This window comes from Megascapheus bottae, chromosome 17 (genome assembly GCF_031878675.1).
Source record: "Megascapheus bottae isolate mThoBot1 chromosome 17, mThoBot2.hap1, whole genome shotgun sequence".
Taxonomy (NCBI): Eukaryota; Metazoa; Chordata; class Mammalia; order Rodentia; family Geomyidae; genus Megascapheus; species Megascapheus bottae.
The window spans coordinates 17240949-17259699 of NC_143525.1; the positions used below are offsets into that span (position 1 = coordinate 17240949).

The 18751-nt window shown below is 35.3% G+C and overlaps 1 protein-coding gene and 1 non-coding gene across 2 annotated transcripts in view; one reads left to right on the plus strand and one right to left on the minus strand.

The window, feature by feature from the left end:
* The window catches only part of LOC150051202 (uncharacterized), a 136818-nt gene that overhangs the window by 43840 nt on the left and 74227 nt on the right, over positions 1 to 18751 (minus strand). The window contains exons 35-46 of the mRNA XM_090351490.1: positions 17889 to 17942; positions 16643 to 16696; positions 16008 to 16112; positions 14059 to 14112; positions 12809 to 12913; positions 12246 to 12305; positions 9883 to 9987; positions 9357 to 9410; positions 5234 to 5338; positions 3669 to 3722; positions 2277 to 2381; positions 1729 to 1782 (exon numbers count right to left, since the gene is read on the minus strand). Coding sequence (XP_090207616.1) covers positions 1729 to 1782; positions 2277 to 2381; positions 3669 to 3722; positions 5234 to 5338; positions 9357 to 9410; positions 9883 to 9987; positions 12246 to 12305; positions 12809 to 12913; positions 14059 to 14112; positions 16008 to 16112; positions 16643 to 16696; positions 17889 to 17942 — 909 coding nt within the window. The remainder of the gene's footprint in view (positions 1 to 1728; positions 1783 to 2276; positions 2382 to 3668; positions 3723 to 5233; positions 5339 to 9356; positions 9411 to 9882; positions 9988 to 12245; positions 12306 to 12808; positions 12914 to 14058; positions 14113 to 16007; positions 16113 to 16642; positions 16697 to 17888; positions 17943 to 18751) is intronic.
* LOC150051203 (small nucleolar RNA SNORA51) lies at positions 13779 to 13910 on the plus strand. Its single transcript, XR_016538496.1, has one exon. It is a non-coding gene; the product is annotated as a small nucleolar RNA SNORA51 (small nucleolar RNA).

Sequence of the window (18751 nt, forward strand, 5' to 3'; positions counted from 1 at the left end):
TTTTTTCTGTCAGTCATGGGGCTAAAACTCTGGGCCTAGGGCGCTGTCCCTGAGCTCTTCAGCTCAAGGATACTACTCTACCACTTGAACCACAGAGCCACTTCCAGAAATGTCTTTATTCACAAAAAGTATAAACCAAAAGGAATACTAATTTTTTTGGAGAAGTAGCAGACATTAATAACACCACTGAGAGTTTTAAACAGGTGCCACAGTGATTCCTACCACATTTCCATTCAATCTTGGAGGATAACATTTGATTATATAACCTTAATTTGATAGTCCTTTAACTTCAGTTATAACTCTAGATGAGGCTTAGTTGTAGATAAAAATCAATACTTGCCTTGATATTTGATATGTAGTTACTGACTTTGAGATTTTTTCCCCCTCCACTCTTATTGGTAAACCACTAGAAGTTTTCAGCAATTGTTTTCTTCAGGGCTGGGGACTGAACCCAGGGACCCACACATGCTAGTCAAGTGCTCTGCTACTGAGCTACATCCCTAGTCTCCCACCACAATATTCATCTCTTGGTAGATTCATAATGTGATGTCACGATTGGAAGGTGGTGGAAGGTGGGTAAGAGATCCCAGCTGATGGAAGTAGGTTACTGAAGACATCTCTCAGAAAGATACATTGTTTGTTCCCTGTCTTGCTTGTTGCTCTGCTTTCAGGCTTTTATAGAGTAAACAGCTTTCTTCTACTATACTCTCCTGCTATGATGCTCTGTCTCACCACAAGTTTAGAAACTGTGGACTCTGAAATGGTGAGTCAATATAAATCTTTCTTTGCCTTTTAATCTGTTTCTCTTAGAGACGTGTCATAGCAAGGAAAAGTCTGACTAACCCATTTCTACAAGTTTCTTCCCTATATAGTTCTGGCTGTCCATGGGAGATTTTTTTCCCACAAGTTAGGTATCTGCTGTTGAACTCTGAAGGTCAGTAAAGGGATCCAGATGCCATTATATATAGCACTATAGCATTATAGTTGTCACTTTTTGGATCACCTTTGTAATCATGGGGTAGAAGCCAGGCCTACTTTCCTCTTGTTACATTTTCTCTTCAGAGCCTCCTAATCTTGTGCTATGCAGGTGCACATCTCCAATGAGAAGATTACTTGTTTTTTTCTCTTCACTAGAATTCTTAAGAGTGGAGAAAGTATGACAGACAGGTTTCTAACGTGTCCTCAGAGATAGTAGTTTGCCCTCATTTTCCACAACTCTTTTGTGTCCAACTTTTGCTCCTGATTGCTGGCCTTGTTGTCTATGGTTTATTACAGATTTTTAGACCTGTTATGAGGAGCAAAGGCAGTAGTAGCCTTCAAAGATTTCTTCCCATGTCATTATGTTATTCATAATAATCCTGATTCTTTAGTCAAGCTGTAACTTGTACAATGACAATAAATTTTATTAAATAAACAAAAAAGTGTATCTTATATCTTTTTTAGTTACCATTTTCAACAAGGCTAGACAATTCAATAGATTAGTCTAAGTACACAATCAATAAAAAGCAATAAATTTTGCCTTAGTGACAAGACTAGTAATGGTGTATAAAGATTTGTTTTCTTTTTAAAGTGCAAGTCTATGGAACTTTCTGTAAAATAAAATACATGTTGTTAGTTACAATGTGGACAAACCGAGTCAGATATAGGAATGACAACAAAATAAGAATCTGCATTCACAATGAACGATCGAGAATGTCAGATAACATGCCTTTTAATTGGGAAACTTACCCTCCAGGGTCTTCAAACCTCTTAACAATCTATTGTAATACATTTTCCCAGCAGCTGTAAGAAAAACCGTAAATTTCCTTAATGCTGAAAGAACAGAGATCATATAAAACAGCATGGTATCAATTATTTAAAAAACAACATTTCAGAGATGTTCCTCTAATTTTCATTTGATTTGAGGAAGTTAGGGGACAGAGACTTCCTTATTGCATAAACCTTTCTACTCTAGTCTAACTGCTCAAGCTTAAGTGGCTTTCAAAAAATCAGCAATGCAATACCTTTCCCTTTTCTTTTTTCCTATTTGATGATATAAGAAAAGTAATGGCCGAATAACATTTTCATCTTAACATCAACTTTTGCCTGCCAAAAGTTCTGTAGTTTCCAATATAAAAGATAAATAACAATGACAAAATTGCTATATTACTTGGAATTCAATCTAAAAAGTTTTTTTTTCTTTTTCATTTTTAGATAAAGAAGCAGCATCGGAGATGTCTACAGAATCCTAGAGACAAAAAACCTGGACTCCCAGCAGGCCCTGGAGGATGGCTCACCATCCACAGGCAGTGTTTGCAATAGCTTCTGTTGTTCTTTCTCTGTGAGCTCCAGCTCCAGATTCTTCAGGATATTTTTCAGGTCACTGGAATCCACCTTCTCTCCTTTCCCAAAGGGAGAGCAGATGTAAGAACTTTGGGAACCACCATACTGTGTCAAGTTATAAAATCATTTTAAATGAGTTAATAACATCCCATTGGTTTAAGGTGGGGAATCTATAGTAGAGTTACCAGGTAGGTTTTATGGTATACTATAAATTAGAGGTTTTATTAAATTTATTTTATTGTCATTATAAAAACAACACAGAGGGATTACAATTAAGTCAGATAAGTACACTTCCTTTCATATAGTGTCTTCCCTCCCTCCATTCTTTCCGTCCCTTACTCCCATCTCCTCCCACAAATTGTATAGTTCACTTTCATCAGTGTCCTGTGAGCTCTACTGCTGCACTTTTTTACCCTTTCCCCTCTGAGTTTTGTACCCTCCTTCCCACTTCCTTGAAGATATACATGTGAATATACCATATATAAAGAAAGAGGTTTTACTAACATTGGAAATGATAACTTCCAGAATAAAGTCAAAGAACGAATTAAGATATTAGTTCTTACATAAAATATTCTTCAGAAATACTTGCTACCTGAAGATTTCAGTGAACATGTTTTATTACTTCTAAACATCATCATGCTATTTTTTCTTTTGCCAGTTATAAGGCTTGAACTCAGGGCCTGGGCACTGTTCCTGAGCCTCTGTGTGCTCAAGGCTAGCGCTGTACCACTTGAGCCACAGTACCACTTCTGGCTTTTTCTTTTTATGCTGAGGAATTGAACGTAGGGCTTTGTGCATGCTAGGCAAGCACTCTACCAGTAAGCTACATTCCCATCTCCTCATGCTATTTTTTTTTTTGAGGGTCATGGGGCTTGAACCTGGTCTGGGTGCTGTCCTCCAGCTCTTCAGCTCAAGGCTACCACTGTACACGTGAGCCAAGCCCCACTTCCCATTTTCTAGAGGTTAATTGGAGATAAGAAACTCAGGTTCTTTTGTGCCTGGGCTGGCTTTGAACCTTGATCCTCAGATCTCAGCCTCCTGAGTAGCTAGGATTACAGGCATGAGCCACTGGGTCTGGCTCATGCTATTTTTATTTAAGTTTAGAATTATCATTTGGTGATATGAGGCATATTACTGGCATGACCAACACAGACCCTGAGATTCCAAACACACACAGATGTGTTCTCCTGCAAAAATCTGAATAATTTCATTACAGTCTGATAGGCCTTACATGCATATATTAAATAATGGCACATTTAAATTTAGTAAGATACTGGCAATATCACTGAAATCAACATTTAATATAAAGGACTAAAATGTTAGATTTCTAGCATTGCCTCACTCACCTGTAAAATCTTTCAATTTATTCAATAATCTTGGTAGAGAAATCTTCCTATCAACTGTAAGAGATTACAAAAAGACTTACAAAAATCACAAAATGTTTGAGTAAAAGTATGAGCATAATGATAATAAATCCTCATCTATCACATGCTAGGTACTATCCTAAATTTTTTTTTTTTGCCAGTCTTAGGCTTGGGCTCAAGGCCTGAGCACTGTCCTTTTACTTTCTCAAGGCTAGAGCTCTACCACTTGAGCCTCAGCACCACTTCCGGCTTTTTTCTATGTATGTGGTATCGAGGAATCAAACCTGGGTATTCATGCATGCTAGGCAAGCACTCTACCACTAGGCCAAACTCCCGGCCCCTATCCTAAATATTTTATATATGCTTACTTAGGAAATATAAGGCAATATTTCATTCCTTATTTTTGTTTAAAGTACCTTTAATTAATAATCTTCAAACTTGGAAATGACCAAGAAAATTTCCTTTAATAGGCAAGTGGATAAAGAAATGGTCATAGCCATTATTCACTGACAAAGTTGTAAGTTACCAAGCTACAAAAAGCACCTTAAGAGTATATTGCTAAGTGAAAGACACTAGGTTGAAAGAAAATAACAATCTTTTTTTAAATGATGAACATATATTTTTCTTTCCTCTCAGCAAAACTAAAAGGTGTTTTTGTTTGCTTGTTTGTTTGTTCTGGGTCATTACCAGGATCTGAGTTCAGGGTCTTATGCTTGCAAGATTGGTATTCTGAGTCATGCCTCCAAGCTCTGATTTTGCTGGTTTCTAATGATGGTTTTGAGTTGAGGAATGTTTTCTAACTTGGCTGGACTTGAACCCTGATCCTTCAGATTTTAGCCTCTTGAGTAGCTAGGATTACATGTGTGAACCAGCAGCACTCAAGTGTGTGTTTATTTTGTTTTTGAATGAGCATAATTTGCAGTATTAGGTAGGTTTCACCGTGATAGTTTCATAGATGCACACAATTCACTTTGAACAAATTCACCTCTTTATATTACTAGTCCTCCTCACTACTTTTTCAAATAGCATTTGGTGGATTTCATTATGCTGTCTATGTATGTAGATGTATATATATGCATGTAACAGGATAGTATTTTCTGTTATCTTATTCACTCTCATTACCTTCATGAGTTCTTAGTAAAAAAAAAAGACCTTAAATGTTAGGGCATACCATTTCACTAATGTAAGTTTTATTTATAGTTCTATCCTATCTGAAAGTCATATGTGTTAATGATCAGAAGAAATTCACAAGTGTCATTTTAACTTAAGAGCTCATATTTTTCTATTTAAGATATGGATGACTGTCTACTCTTGATCACAATATGAATAGAGAATAAATATTTCCCTATATGCAAGGCACAGTGTTTTCATACTGATTTTTGTAACTTGTTACTAATATGCTTTGCCCCTATTTACAGCTTCTTGATTATGTCACATCATACTACCACTCCTAAAGCCCCTTTACCCTAAAATTTTTATCACTAATTGAAGAATCTTTGCAATTAAAATCTCCTGGTGTAACTAGGATGCTTGAAAGATTTGCTCACCACCAATAGGGAGATTTTCAATCAGATCCTTAAGTTCCACATCCATTAGCTTGATTCCCAAATTATCCAGTAAAGCTTCCAAATTCTTGACACTGACCTTCCCACCTAAGGAAAGAGATAATCCATGAAGAAAATTACAAAGTGTCAAAATATAGGTTCTTCAACCTTTTGGAGATATACACCCTGCTGTGAATTTCAGGATTTGTGTGCTAGTGCTCAGAAAGACTACAGATCATTTCAGTAGGTATGTGTGTGGGGGCAACTCATGCATTCTCTAAAGCCCACTCTCAGAACCCCTTAAAGTATCTTACCAGGGTTAATAATGTTGCTCTAAAATATGAACAAACTATAATTTTATTCTTTTTAGTAATACTATTTTTAAATGGAAAGATCATAATTGTCAATGTGATATGTATATAGTTATAGATATAGATATAGATGTATGTATACACACAATGTAGAATGGTTAGAGAAAACTAGGTACTGTGGCCATCATGTCACTTACCTATCACTTTTAACTGAAATGTATTCTATTAGTTACAAAAACATCAATTTTAGCAGAGACCAGAGATTTTATGTGTTTATATATGTGTGAATATGCTGGTACCGGGGTTTGATATCAAGGGTCTAAACACTATCCCTTAGTTATTTTTGCTCTACCATTTGAGATCCATTTCCAACTTTTTTGGTGGTTAAATGGAAATAAGGGTATCATGGACTTTCTTGCATAGGCTGGCTTTAAAGTGTGATCCTTAGCTCTCAGCCTCCTGAGTATGAGCCACTGGTGCGTAGCAAGAGACCTGAGATTTTATGTCCATAAAGAAAGTCTACTACAAAGCTGGTATTAAGGTCAGTTTCCTTGAGACTTGCCTTGGAGACTAATATATACAACTCAAAGATTTAAATACTATTGACTAAATTGTTAAGGAGTAATGTAAAAAATAAAAACATTCCTCAAAAATGAAAAATAGAACTTCCATATGATCCAGCATTACCACTATTGGGACACATATTTGAAAAGGAAGAAATCAGAAATCAGTATGTTAAATTTCACTATTGTGTATTTCTATGTTTATTGTAGCATTAATGACAGTGATCAGTGATCAAGATAGGGAACCAACTACGTTCTTCCAAGAATGAAGAGATTAAGGAAATGTGCCACGTGTGTGTACACAAACATATAGACACTGGAATACTATATATCTTTTTTTTTTCTGGTGCTGGAGTTTGAAAGGACTTGGGCACAGTCCCTGAGCTTTCTTGCTCAACTCTAGTGCTCTACCACTTAAGCAACAGCTCCACTTCTGGCATTTTTGGATAGTTAATTGGAACTAAGAGCCTCATGATGTTTTTTGCCAGGGCTGGTTTCAAACTGTGATCTTCAAATCTCAGTTTCCTAAATAGCTAGGCTTACAAGTATGAGCCACTGATGTCCATCTATTACAGCCTTTTTTTTTTAAAAAAAAGACAATTCTATCATTTTTAATGGCATAGATGAACTTAAAGAACATGTTGAATGAAAAAATTTAGCACAGAGAAAACAAATACTGTAGGATCTCTAATATGTATGGAATCCTAAATGAAACCCATAGAACTAGAGTAGAATTGGGACTGTGAGTGGGGTGGGGAGATGTTGGTTAAAGGATATGAAACTTCAGCTAGAAACTTCAGTAGTAAATTTAAGAGATCTATTTATGGCATAGGGTATGTACTTTATAGTATATCATATTCTTGAAATACACTGAGAAGGAGATATTGTTTTCATCCCAAAAGTTTTAATAGTTATTTATTCAAGGCATAATCAGCTGTATTTTGATAATCAACTTTTCTATAAATTTTTAAGGAATTCTATCATTCAACCATTCTTTGCTTCTGGAACAATATGTAGGATTGATTTTTGATGACTGAGGTCCCAGGTTAGTTTTTTTATTATTAAAGAATTTAACATTGATTTTACATCATATTTCAGCTGACATGTTTAACAAACGAGTATTCAAGAAGGGAATCTCTATATACAATCACTGGCACTTAGTTTTTAGAACATAGTCAAAATTAGGCTAAGGGTTTGTATATCATAGATACACATTAATTTATGAAATAAAATATTATGTCTATAGAGTCATAGGTTTTTATGTCTATGTAGTTATGTTTATATTTCCAATACCATGTCCATAGCATTGGGTATGCAAATATTGAGTCCTCTCTCTTGTACTGTTTGGATCTAATAGCCACATATTAAGGATACCATGTGCCTTTTGTTCCTTTGGTCTTGACTTGTCTCACTCAACATGATTCACTCTAGATTCATCCAGCTAATTAAGTTCCTTAGACCATTACTAATATTTTCAGACTCTTTGTGCTACCACAAACTTGAAATTCTGTTGTTCTGTTGAAAAGTTTCGGAAAATCCTGAGAAGGTGGAGAACTTTCTTCTTAAAATAGATCAGCTGTTGTTGGTGAAGTCAATACATACATTAGAAATGACAATACTGCAATTTAAATAATATGAAATGCCTGGATTTTTCTTTTAAGAAACTTTAGCTTGTAAGTCAGGTCTTGCTTTCACCTGACTTGGTTGACTTCTGCCAAAGGAAGTTTGATTTCTAGTAACTATAGTTTGGATTGAAGTTTATCTGTAAGCCTTGTGGTTGTTCCATTCTTTGCCTTGTAGTATTCCTTAATTTTGATTATTTATAGTTTATAATAAGCATTACTTCTTTTAGAAGTTGTTTTTTTAAAGAATTTAGAATATTATTTACAGATTTAATATTTGCTTATTATCATTTTATTCAGTGTTGAAATACAGTGTCTTATTCTTAGTTTTGTATTTTACATCTCAGCAATTTCTCTTGTGTCACACAGTGAATGAAATGTAAGTCACATCCTATTTTTCTTTATAAAGGACTTTGAGAACTTAAAAAAAAAAGATCAGGCCTGTTCTTGTGCCAGTACCAAGCTGTTTTGATAATTATAGCTCTGTAATAGAGTCTAAAGTTTGGTATTGAAATTCCTTCTGCACTGTTCTTTCTGCTAAGAAGTGTTTTTGCTATATGGGGTCTTTTATTATTCCATATGAAATTTTGGATTGCCTCTTCTATTTCTTTAAAGAATGACATTGGGATATTGATGGGTATTGTGTTGAATTTGTAGATAGCCCTTGGCAAGATTGTCATTTTCACGATATTGATTCTTCCAATCCAGGAGCATGGGAGGTTTTTCCATTTCCTCAGTTCTGCTTTAATTTCCTTTTTCAAGATTTTAAAGTTTTCATCAAAAAGGTCCTTTACATTCTTAGTTAAGCTAATTCCTAGGTACTTTCTTTTCTTTGAGGCTATTGCGAAAGGAGTTCCTTTCCTGATTGTTGCCTCATTCCTCTCACTGTCGGCGTAGAGGAAGGCAGTTGATTTTTGAAGGTTAATTTTATAGCCTGCTACCCTTCCAAAGTTTTGAATCAGCTCAAGGAGCTTGGGAGTAAAGTCTACAGGATTCTTTAAATACAGGATCATGTCATCTGCAAAGAGGGAAAGTTTTACTTCCTCTTTCCCTATTTGGATCCACTTTATGCTTGCTTCTTGCCTTATTGCACTGGCTAGGAATTCTAATACTATGTTAAAGAGGAGTGGAGAGAGTGGGCATCCTTGTCTCGTTCCTGATTTTAGAGGGAATGGCTTTAGCTTTTCACTGTTAAGTATAATACTAGCTGTGGGTTTGTCATACACAGCCTTTATTATATTGAGGAATGTTCCATGGATTCCTAGTTTCTCCAGAGCTTTTAACATAAAGTGGTGATGTGTGCATGCATGTATGCTTTACTTATTTTCCATCATGAGACTACTCTGTCTTATCCGAAGGACTGACTATGCTGTTCTGATTTACGGATATGTGAATGTATGTCTATGAAGAGTGACAGCTAAATCTATACAGTGTCGAATTACAGTGGGATTTTGTGGCATATAACTTTTCATATACTTAAAAAAATAGATCAGCTGTTAAAGTGAAGATTGACTAGTCTTTTGTACGTATGCTCTATCTACTTACTAGCATTTGCTATTTAATATTTGGAAAAGAGTATCAGTGTGGGAATCTTATGTTAATTTACATTCCTATTAGGCTTTTCACTCACCTTTAAGAGACTTCACACCTTCTAGCAACCTGTTTTGAAAGGTCTTTTCATCATCTGTAAGAAAAGACAGGATCCATGTTTTAAGAGGAATGCTGTTTATCACTGGCGTACTCTCAGGAAAATAGATGCGCTATGATTTTCACCAGATATTTATCTTATTTTTGCATTATAGTAAAATTTAAAAGAAAATTGGAGTGATCTGGCACATCAAGCATACTTTTTTTTTAATCCCTAATCCCACCTTTAACTCATTCTTAACCTATCAGCCTTATTCTTTTCAGAAAGCTCAAGTCAACTTTTGTCTTTTGTTTGTTTGTTTGATCCTTGGTATGATTCAATATAATGGAGATTCTGTTTCCCAATCTAAAAGCCAAAAGAATGTAGATATGGATTCACTAGGGGCTATACATTTTCTTCCTTTGGTTTGTTTTTGAGAAAAAAATTTCTATTTTCTGCAGAGTTAGGAACTTAAGATGATTTTGTCACAAAAGACCCTGTCAGTTACATATGTAGTTGAAATGCTTACCATCAAATAGTAAATTTGTCACCAGTTCCAACAATTCTTTATCTTTGAGCTCTATCCCCATGTCTTCCAGGACAGTTTTCACGTTGTTGATACCAACCTTCCCTCCTTAATAAAATGATGAATATGGCATTTAAGTACAGTCAGATGGTTGCAAATAAAGAAGTAAATTTATGAAGAAGACACTCACATTGAGTTCAAGCCCTAGTACTACTGAACCAAGAAAAAGCACTAATTTATGATATCTTTGAAAGTGATACCCATCAAGTCCTGACTAAGTATGTAAAAAATGTAAAGAGATTGTTGTTATTCACAGAAATATATTTTGTTTTGTAAAGAAGGGAAAATGCCAATATGATCAACTATAGAAAACACAATTGACCAGATGTTGGTCTGAAATATGAACTAGGCCTATTTCTTTTTTTCTCCATATATTATTTAATGTAATTAATAGAAGGGTTACATTATATTCACCAGATAGAAGGTCCATTACTTCACAAGCATTGATACCCTTTCTCATGTCTTGGTCCCCATTTCCCTCCCCCCACCTCCACCCCTCATCTTGTTTTCCCCATTCCCTATCCTAGTTCAAATAACCAAATAAGCATATATAGAGTATATCAGATAAAAAAGGTGAAATACTGTAACAATATGAGATAACCAAAGGACAGCAAAAGAGATGAGAGATAACATAGTACATTAAGGACAACAATCATTATATGGCTTTTGTTTCTCTATCCTGGAGGTCCTTTCATTTAGCATCATTCTATATGGCCTTATGTATCTAGGTTTTGCTCTATTGTAAATCTCTGCTAGGAGAGCCCAAGGTTTCTACTGGTTATGACAAATGAGGGAAACCATTGAGCCTACATTCCTTTGAGTCTGGCTTACTTCATTTAATATGCTTTTTTCTAAGTCTTTCCATTTCCTTACAAATGGGGCGATGTCATTCTTTCTGACAGCAGCATAGAATTCCATTATGTATAAATACCACATCTTGTTGATCTACTCATCAACTGAGGGGCATCTGGGTTGGTTCCATATCTTTACTATGGTAAATAATGCTTCAATGAACATCGTTGTGCTAGTGGATTTAGTATGTCCTTGTTTCTGGACGATTGGGTAAATGAACTAGGCCTATTTCTTTGTGTGTGTGTGTGTGTGTGTGTGTGTGTGTGTGTGTGTGTGAAAGAGGGAGAGAGAGGGAGAGAGAGAGAGAGAGAGAGAGAGAGAGAGAGAGAGAGAGAGAGAGAGAGAGAGAGAGAGAGAGAGAGAGGCTTGAACTCTGGGCCTGGGTGCTGTTCCTGAGCTCTTCAACTTCAGGCTACAACTCTACCTCTCGATCCATAGCACCACTTATGATTTTCAGGTTATAAATTGGAGATGAGTGATGGACTTTAGTGCCTGGGCTGGCTTTGAACCACAATCCTCAAATCTCAGCCTCCTGAGAAGTTAGGATTCTCAGTGGCATGAGCCACTGGTGGCAGGCTAGGCCTATTCTTTCATAGGCTTTTTCTTGCTAGCAATTGAGTATAACAGACACTAATAAAAATCTGGGCCTGGGAGGCTTCTAAAAGGCCTTGTTAGATCTTCCTTAGACTGGTTAGTATCTAAGATTCTCACCTAGCCTTTCTTTTCTCTTTAATCTGAAGTCAAAGTGTAGTTCAATAGCTTTTTCCTATTTTCTCTTATATAGCTATTTCTCCAATAATGTCCTTGCATATTTAATCCTATCTTGGTGACTGCTTCTTGGGCAGCTTACTCTAATAATGGCATGCATCATTACAAGAAAAACAAATGGGTACTATGCTTCTCTCTCTTCTATTAGTAAATTGCAAATGTCTTATTCCAATATTTCTGTTAACATGTTGAATCTTATTTCCAGGATCTATTTTTAAAGATTCATTTCATGTTATTATAGATTGTATTTGATTTAAAAATAAGGGAAATAAATTTTTTCTCCAGTTTTGGGGCTTGAAACTCAGGGCCTGAACACTGTGCCTGAGCTTCTTTGTTCTCAAGGCCAATGCTCTACCACTTGAACAAAAATAACACTTCCAGTGTTTTCTGAATAGTTTATTGGAGATAAGAGTTTCATGAACTTTCCTGCCTGGGCTGGCTTCAAACAGCGATTCTTACATCTCAGTCTCCTGAGTAGCTAGGATTATAGGCCTGAGCCACCAGTGCCTGGCAGGAAAATGAAATTTGTTTGCAGAAAATACATAGAAAACATTTAGTTTCTAGGCCACTGTATGAATAAAAAAATTAAATAGGAAGTACAATGTAGAATTAACAAAGCAATTAAGGCATGAAGAAAACCACAACTACTATAAAGAATTAGGATTTTATGTGTACAACAACTTTACCTTTAGCTGTAAGGGCTTCCACTCCATCCATCACTTTCATTAGATCCACTTGCCCATTAGCTATGAAGAAGAAAAAAAGACAATATGAGACATGCGATTGATGTCAAAGGCTCAGGAAACACACACAAAGAATAGTCTTTGAAGATAAATTCCATATATAATAATAACTTTTCTTTTTTTCAGTACTGGAGTTCAAACAAAGGCCAGCTTGAAATTGTATTTAAGAGTTGGTATTTTATATGTTGGTTTTTTTTTTTGGCAGTCCTGGGGCTTGAACGCAGGACCTGAGCACTGTCCTTGGGCTTTCTCAAGGCTAGAGCTCTACCACTTGAGCTACAGCACCACTTCCAGCCTTTTCTGTATATGTTGCATCAAGGAATTGAACCTGGGTGTTTGTGCATGCTAGGCAAGCATTCTACCACTAGACCAAACTCCCAGCCCCTATACTTTAATACCAACAATCATATTCCCTAAGATTTTAAACATTTATCTTACCACTAAACTAAATGTAGTTTTAGAAATTTTCAGCTTTGGAGACTGACAATGGTATCTATTATACATACCATCATCTGGTAGGTTTTCTGTCAGCTTTTCAAGTTCTTTTTCAGTAAGCTTGACACCCAGGCTTTCTAAGAGAGGCTTCAGTTTGATGATGTCAATTTTTCCTCCTTATGAAACACACAAAGGAACATTAAGACAAAGAAGGATGGAAAACATGTTCATGTTTTAGAATGTTTTTAATGAGTACATTTAACTAATTTAAGAAAAGAAACAACAAAAATACAATTCCATCTTTGTCTTATTATTGCTATTCCTGGTTTTAAAAAGACTAATTTCTATTTAACTTTTCCTATAGGACATAAATCTATAATGGAAATGGGACCTATTTCCCTCTCTCCCTCCTTTACTTCTCTCTCTCTCTCTCTCTCTCTCTCTCTCTCTCTCTCTCTCTCTCTCTCTCTCTCTCTCTCTCTCTCTCCTTTTCTTCTTTTTCCTTTCTTTTTCCAGTCCTGGGAGTTGAACTCTGGGCTTGGGAACTATCCTTGAGCTTCTTTTGCTCAATGCAAATGCTCTACCACTTGGGCCAAAATGCTACTTCTGGGGTTTTTTGAATAGTTAAATGGAGATAAGAATCTCACAAACTTTCATGCCTGGGCTGGCTTTAGAACTTTGATCCTCCTGAGTTGTCTAGTATTATAAGACAGTAGTATCTAACAAGAACCTATTTTCTTAAACTCTGTATTGGTAAGAAATACACATAGCATAGTAGTTCTTAAGGTGATTTGGCTTAGTGGTAACTGGACCTAGAACTTATTCATCATTTTTTTAAATACTTCTAATGCACAGTAAGGAATACTTATAATTTTGCCAAGCTCCTATATTGGCTTTGTCTCTTATTGAACCAATGCTTCTAAATACAGCAAAATGATATTAATCTTCCAATTTTGCTCTGTATATCTAACATTACTTTCTCATCTGAAAGTGAAATTTCAAGTATGATGCTTTCTATGAAGATAAAGATTATACAGTGTAGGCCTCTGGGTACTTACGACAGGCTGTATTCTTACACTGACTGTATAGAAAAAGGAGGCAGAGTAAACCTACCCCATATATGCCTCAGTCCAGGCCCTATGCCTGGTCTATATTGTGAATGGGGAGACATGGGAAAAGGAAGAAAAAAGAGAATGCACAGTTTGTGTGTATGAAATATACTAAAAATAAATAAATATAAGAACAAAAATAAAGTGGAAAAGAAATAAAAATATAAAGTCTAAAGATTTCACATCGAACAATTAGTATAAGTTTTACTAACCTTTGAAAGACGTTACCTCCTTCAGTGCCCTAATGGGATGTACCTTTCCATCATCTATTTAAAAAAAATAGGAGAGGAGTTCGTTTTTATAATACAGGGAAATTGGTAAGGAAATTTATGAAAACAGAAGGCAAAACAACAAAGAATGACGATAGAATCCATCATTCAACTTCAAGAACAATAAAGAACATTTTAACAGTCCTAATGACAGAAAAGAAGAAAGCAATTGATTAAAACCCAGGTAAAAGTTAGTGCACTAAACAAAAAGTAAAAGACTGATAAATATGAGTTGATTTCTTCAGGAAGAAAATTCCATGTAAATAACACAAATAAACTATTAGGAACTGAGAAAAAGATAAAACATAAATATAACAAATAAGGGATGGGAGTGGAAAATAATTAAATACATAACATATTTAAAAATTATGTGGAGTTGTAAGTGTGGCCCAAGTGGTAGAGTACCAGCCTACCAAAAAAAAAGTATGTGGGGGGAAATTGCTAAGCAAGAGCTCTGAATCCCTGAGCTCAAGCCTCAGCACAAAAAAATGAAAATACCTTTCCATATTCTATGCATGAATTAATTGAAGTTCTAGAAAATTGTAAAATGGGGGACTCTCTAGTATACATCATACCAGTTGTTGCTCAAGTAGTAGAGTGCTTGCCTAGCAAATGCTAGAATCTAAGTTCAATGTGTAGAGTATGACCAAAACATATTTAAAATGATCTGGAGAAAAAATAGAAAGTTAATGTAATTCTTGGATGATATTAGGTTATTTGATACATTAGGATTCATGACACGTTGATCTTCATTGTAATACATTACAATCATATTATAATAAAATCATTATCTCCCATGACAAGTCTTCAATGGAGATCTCAATAATTTTTAAACCAGTATGATTTCTTTACTTTAACTTTTTATTATTGATATAACTTCAGACTTACAGAAAATTTCAAATATAGAACAAAGATTCTTATATATTTGTCACTTAGATATCACAGGTGTTAATTTTTTTTACTATGTTTGTGTGTTTTAACTTATTACAAACTTTTAGTAAACCTAACTAATATACAGAATTTATTCAGATCTGATATATTGCCACATTAATGCTATAGATAGCAATGAAGCATTAATTTCTCATGTCATTGAAGTCACCCTCCCCTTTTCCCCCTACACCTGTCCTAGGGCTTGAACTTAGGGACTAGATGCTGTTCTTGACCCTCTTTGTCCTCAAGGCTAGCACTCTACCTCTTGAGCCACAGTATTACTTTCAGCTGTGAGTAATTTCTTGGAGATATGAGTCCCATGGTGTTTCCTGCATGGGCTGGCTTCAACCTGTGATTCTCAGATCTCAGCCACCTAAACACGTAGGATTATAGGTATGGGCCACTGGTGCCCAGCTCATTAAACTCTTTAATAAGATACTTCTCATAATTAACTCATAATTTTCACATTTGAAGTGCATGAGCTATTTATTTTGTTATTTATCCTTCTGTTTGTATGTAAGGCTGTGACAAAAATAATTCAGGGCATAAATTTCTTGTAATTTAAATTTCCATTATTTTCATAAATCAATTTCAGTTGCTATTAAATTCTAAAACTTTTAAATTTTCCTCCCAGGGTTGTGAAACAATGTTAAGAAAGTTCCAGAAGAGCTGAAACATGTGATGTTGGGAGTGGGAAAGGAATCACAGAGAGGGAAAGGAGACAAATGGGAGAGGAAGTCTAGGTGAATATAATCAAAATACTCAGTGTATATATGTGAAAACAGAACCAGGTAACTTGAGGGGATGGATGAATCTGTGAATGATGGGGAAGAACAACAGAAGAGGCAACACTAGTGAAGATTCATTGTACTCATAAATTGATATGAATTGAAACCTTTTTGTATGACTAAAGATAAAAACAGCAACAGTAAATAAGTTTCCATAAGTATTTCTAAGCTTACCACTAAATGGCAATGTTTTAATTAGCTTTTCATATTCCTTATTAGCAAGTTCAATTCCCATTTTTCTCAGTTCATTTTTCAGGTTTTTTATATCAACTTTTTCACCTAAAAAGTTAGGAAAAATGTTAGCGACAGATAAGTGCATTAATGATGATCTTGTATTATGGTGACTAGCAAAAGCATAGTGCAGTCCTCTTTCATTGCACTGTCTTTGGGGAGTTGGAATTTTAGCGATTCCTTCCATTGCAATATACAGAGATGCTTTTAGAATTCTAGAAAAATAAATTTGATTCCATTACTGTTGTGTCAACCACATAGATAGCTAATACAAACACTTTATAAAAATTGTCATATGATTTTTGTTAGTACTGTTGAAATGTTAACTCTACACCACCAAAATTAAAGGTGCCATTTACTATTTCAGCCTCAAATTTCCTGGGTGTTAATATATTAGAAGAGTTCTATAGAACATAGGATTTCGTACTAAGATTTAGTCCTATAGGAATGTTTATAATTTTTTGCTTCATCTTGTCAAAGTTTATGTAATCTAAAACAATAGTTTTTGTTGAACACTGGCAACAGCAAAGAAAGGGATTATTGTAAAGACTCAGTTAGTACAAACTGACTTCACTTACCTGTGAAGTCTTTTACTTCATTCATCACCTTCTTTACATCAATTTTCCCTTCAACTGCAAGAAAACATATAGTAACACTAAACAGAATAAACTGAGCAAAAATTTTAGAAGAAATTACTTGGTGTAAAATTTATTTTTCCCTTTGGGGCCTAACGGTAGAGTGCTTACCCAGCATGCATGAAGCCCTGGGTTCAATTCCTCGGTACCACATACACAGAAAAAGCTGGAAGTAGTAGAATGCTACCCTTGAAAAAGCCCAAGGACAGTGCCAAGGCCCTGAGTTCAAGCCCCAGGACTGGCCATAAAAAATATCTCTTTCCCTTCATTATTGTGAGACAAAGTAAAAAAAACTTAATTTCACAATTCATAGTTATATTAACAATATGACATCAACTTTCCTTGCTTTAAGATATTAAAACTTTTAGCTTCTTCTTTGCATTTAGATCTTAGATGATTACTATTTTAGCTAGGCTACTAAACCAAAAAGCATGTATCATATTTCAGTCTTATTTTGGCAATACTAGGATTTGATAAGATAGTACTTAAGTGGTAGGCAGGTGATTTATCACTAAGCCATTTCTTTGCCCCTTTTGTGTACTGGTTGTTTTTGAGATAGTCCTACTTCTTGTTCAGGAATGTGCATGGATGGTGATCTACCTTAGGATTCCTTGTCCCTAGCTGAGATGACAAGAACATACCACCACATTTAGCTTCTGCCCTTGAGATTGACTTTTCTGCCTGAGCTGGCCTGAAACTCTCTTAGTGTCAGCCTCCCACTGAGCTCAAGATGAGGGTTATATGCCACCAGGCCCAACTATGGGGTGAAATAGAGTTTTGTGAACTTCCAGCTTGTGTTGAACTGCGATCCTGCTGTTTTTATCCTCCCAGGTAGCTAAGGGTACAATCATGAGCCCTGGACACTGGACTTATTTTAAGTTTTGTAGATATTCATTTGTGATTATGTATTCCCTGTAATAAGGAAAATTATTTTATATACTTATTGTGCCTACTAGAAGTTGGGATAAGTAACATTTGTTGTCAATTATATTCTTGGAAAAGTAAATTACAGAGTAAAATAACAGTTGTCAACCCCTTCAACTAACATCCAGATGTAGTAAATACAGTATTTCAATAGTAAAAAAATTAATACTCCATATTTTTTTAAATGATTGGGGTAGAAAATGTAAGAAAAAAATAGAACAATGGGAGTCTTACAGATACATTTTATGGCAACCTTTTTACTTACCTAAGAATTTTTTAATTTCATCCATCACCTTGTTAAGAGGAGCTTTTCCATCAGCTGTAAAATAAGGCATAAATTACATGCATTGATACTAGAATATGATATGAAATACCAAAGAAAATTACTAATCATCCAAGACTTGTTTAAAAATTCTCTTTATAATTTCACTGCATTTTAAAATCTTTTTTAAGATCATAGAGAAGGAAAAATAGCCCTTCGTGATAAAATGGCTATGCGAATGAACATGGATTTCCTATTTTTCTTTTTCTTTTTTTTTTTTTTTTGCCAGTCCTGGGCTTGAGTTCAGGGCCTGAGCACTGTCCTTGGACTTTCTCAAGGCTAGAGCTCTACCACTTGAGCCTCAGCACCATTTCCAGCTTTTTTCTATGTATGTGGTACCGAGGAATCGAACCCGGGTCTTCATGCATGCTAGGCAAGCACTTTAACCACTAGGCCAAACTCCCGGCCCGGATTTCCTATTTTTCAAGTTATGGAATCATATACAGGGCATACAAAAGTTGAATTTCAAGTTTTTTTTGTATGAAATCTGTTTACTTGTGTGGATACTTTGGTATATACTTTCCTATATAATATGCTGTTCAAACGTAGAAGTGATTCATATCACTATTAGAGAATGGAAAGGAGGAAGTTAAAATGTTTATTCCGCTTAGATGTTTATCTTTGCCTTCAAGTAATAATTGTAGTGATAATGTCCTAACAGACACCTAGTAAAGAGCTGCCCAAGGAGTGGGCTCAAGGGCCCTAATCCCCTGCTCTTTCCTTAGGAACAGAGTTGAAACCTAATGGCTTAGGTTGTTCGTTTTGTGCTGGTCCTGAGACTGGACATGGTCCCTGAGATTCTTTTA